At 38.9% G+C, this 2,836-nt stretch overlaps 1 protein-coding gene across 1 annotated transcript in view; it reads left to right on the top strand.

Annotated features, from left to right (window-relative positions):
• The first annotated feature begins 153 nt into the window (after positions 1–153).
• Positions 154–2,836, top strand: part of msh4 (mutS homolog 4) — a 7,323-nt gene continuing 4,640 nt past the window's right edge. The window contains exons 1-8 of the mRNA XM_014013288.1: positions 154–500; positions 847–981; positions 1,081–1,244; positions 1,336–1,446; positions 1,581–1,696; positions 1,779–1,952; positions 2,043–2,215; positions 2,313–2,380. Coding sequence (XP_013868742.1) covers positions 287–500; positions 847–981; positions 1,081–1,244; positions 1,336–1,446; positions 1,581–1,696; positions 1,779–1,952; positions 2,043–2,215; positions 2,313–2,380 — 1,155 coding nt within the window. The 5' untranslated portion in view covers positions 154–286. The remainder of the gene's footprint in view (positions 501–846; positions 982–1,080; positions 1,245–1,335; positions 1,447–1,580; positions 1,697–1,778; positions 1,953–2,042; positions 2,216–2,312; positions 2,381–2,836) is intronic.

Here is a 2,836-nt window from a genome sequence, read left to right as displayed (position 1 = left end):
TATATATATGACTTGTGCAAGTGTATTATATTGTAAATATTTATATTTTCTATTAATTTTAAAATGCATGAAGTAAATATCTGTTTATATTTAATAAGTTCCATAATACAGATATTTAACTAAGCCAAATGCTTAGCGCGTCGGTCGCGCGCAGTTAGTAGCGGTTCTTGCTAGCAAAGTGGAAGAGTTTATGTTTTTAAAAGGCCTAATTTCGCACTTTTGAAAGTATTTAAAGTAAATTAAAATATATTTATATTGATATATTTGCTTTTGGGAGAGTATTACAATGTATCACAGCAGCACTGATGAGGTAACAACGAGCGGGGACGTCGTCCGTGAAAGTGGACAAAAACGGAGTTTGTCCAGCAGCAGAGGACTGGACGAAAGCACCGCTTCCTCGGGTTCCAACTGCCTTTCTTCTGCTCTGTCACGGCAAAGCTCAGATGGGAGCAGCTCCAAATTAAGCCATGATGGTCCATCACTACCAGGAATGAACTCAGGTGAATGTGGACAACAGGCAGTTTAACTTTATGTGACAAGTGTAGGAAAACACAAGCATCGACGAWATGAGTACCCATCTCTAATTTTACCATACCACTTTTATTTATAAAGCACTTTAAACAGCACAAAGCTAACCAAAGTGCTGTACAGTAAACATACAACAGGACATAGTCAAAATACAGATAAAAAAATATGAAGCATTTATATTTACAGTACACATAGAACAGAGTTATGATACATGGTGAGGTTTTGCAGGTTAATTTTGTTCTAATCGTTATAGTAGTGAGGTCAAATATTTGTTTTACGTTGATCTTGGCTTCATTGTGACAATTTGTCTGTATGTAGGTCAGTGTCACAACAGCTCCAGGATTGGGATGACGCCATCATCAGTCCTCATGTCCACCTCAGACAGCTCCTCTCTTCTCTGCAACAGAGAAACACCAAGATTCAGAAGAACTCCAGGGTCTGCCGGGGCCACAGGTSCTCACCTTGCACAGTCATCACTGAAAACTGAATCTTCATACTCACTCATTTCCATTTCTGTGTTTCTCATACAGAGTAAACCCTTTGTTTCCACAGGAACAAGTAGCTCCTCTGGGTCCATAACCTCTGGTGCCTCAGTGATCGTAGCGGTGGTTGAAGGACGTGGTTTGGCGAGAGGAGAGATAGGCATGGCCAGTTTCAATCTGAAAAGTCCAGAGCTTGTACTTTCTCAGTTTGCAGATGCAGGAACATATGCCAAGGTAATCTATCTATTCCCTTCAGGCTAACACTGATACATGAGAAGAACCGGTGGGAGCACGTCTCCATATTTTCTTTTCTTTTTTTATGCAGGTTATAACCAAGATTCACATCTTGATGCCAGTGGAAATACTGATGCCAGACACAGCCAGCGAGAAGGGGAAAGGAACTAAACTGTACAAGCTGATCACTGAGAACTTCCCAGTATGAATATGCTTTATTATGAAATCATGTTTCACTCATGTTTTGTTGCACAGCTGTGAATTATGTTGTAATATCTCATTGATGAAGACATATTATAGGATGATACAATTTATAGTTTTTTAAATATTGCTCAGTGCGTAACTTTTACTGCAATCCAACGGAAGTACTTTAATGAGAAGAAGGGACTGGAGTACATTCAGCAGCTTTGTGCTCCGGAGTTTAACACTGTCCTCATGGAAGTGCAAGCAAAGTAAGTTATTATATTCACTGAGGCACAAAATACGCAAATGCTATTCTTTTTAAACTACCCGATATTATTATTGTCTATTTAGGTACTATTGCCTAGCATCCGCAGCTGCTTTGCTGAAATACCTAGAATTTCTACAGAACTCTGTTTATGCTTCTAAGTCACTTAAAGTGAGCTTTAAAGGGAGTGAGCAGACAGCTATGATTGACTCGGCATCTGCCACTAACTTGGAGTTGGTGGTTAATAACAGAGATCACAGGTAGGAACAAGTCTGTGTTTTTTAAAATTATTTATTTAAAGGAGTTGTTGTATATTTCATTTTGCGTATGTCTTTGCTTGTCTCATAAAGGAGTGAGCATACTCTTTTAGGGGTACTCAATCACACGAAAACTCCCGGCGGAGCCAGGAGACTGCGCTCTAATATTCTGGAGCCTCTGGTGGACGTGGACACCATCAACATGCGCTTGGATGCCATTCAAGAGCTGCTGCTAAAGGAGGAGCTTTTCTTTGGGCTGAAAAATGGTAAGGAGCCAAAATGAAACAGCTTTTTTATAGCAATCAATTTGGCATGTTAATGGTGTATGACACAGTATTTGCATTTTYTCTCTCTCCTTTTTAGCTGTAAGTCATTTCCTTGACATTGACCGGCTGCTTTCTGTTCTTGTCCAAATTCCAAAGCAGGAAACGGTGAGGATAGCAGTTTTATTACTTTTATTTAGGTACATGTTGCACATGTACCTAAATATCAATATCATCACCTATTCTTATATCATCTAATGATATCTGATGGGACCTTTGCATCAGTCATACTGTTTTTAGCTTCAGAGTTGTTATTTCCATTACAGTTTTATTTCTACTTACACTGTTGTTATTTCTATTTTAACTGCATAGACCAGGGTTCTGCAACTTTCATGATCAAAAGAGCCATTTCTGCTCCTTGGCTCACTAATAAAATGCGTCCAGAGCCGCAAAAATGCTACAACTGTGATTATCAACTGCTGGTCCATGGGCCTTTTTGAGGCCTTTTCAGGAACTTTTATGGCCAGTGGAGGTGATGTTATAAAACTAAAAAATAAATTGTCATTTTGATTACTTATTACTATTTTTACACATCGGGACAAATGAAAAGACCATATTCATGTA

Source organism: Austrofundulus limnaeus, unplaced genomic scaffold, assembly GCF_001266775.1.
Source record: "Austrofundulus limnaeus strain Quisiro unplaced genomic scaffold, Austrofundulus_limnaeus-1.0 Scaffold2, whole genome shotgun sequence".
Classification (NCBI taxonomy): Eukaryota; Metazoa; Chordata; class Actinopteri; order Cyprinodontiformes; family Rivulidae; genus Austrofundulus; species Austrofundulus limnaeus.
The sequence above is the reverse complement of the archived record's forward strand: the minus strand, read 5'-3'. Positions and strand labels throughout refer to the sequence as shown.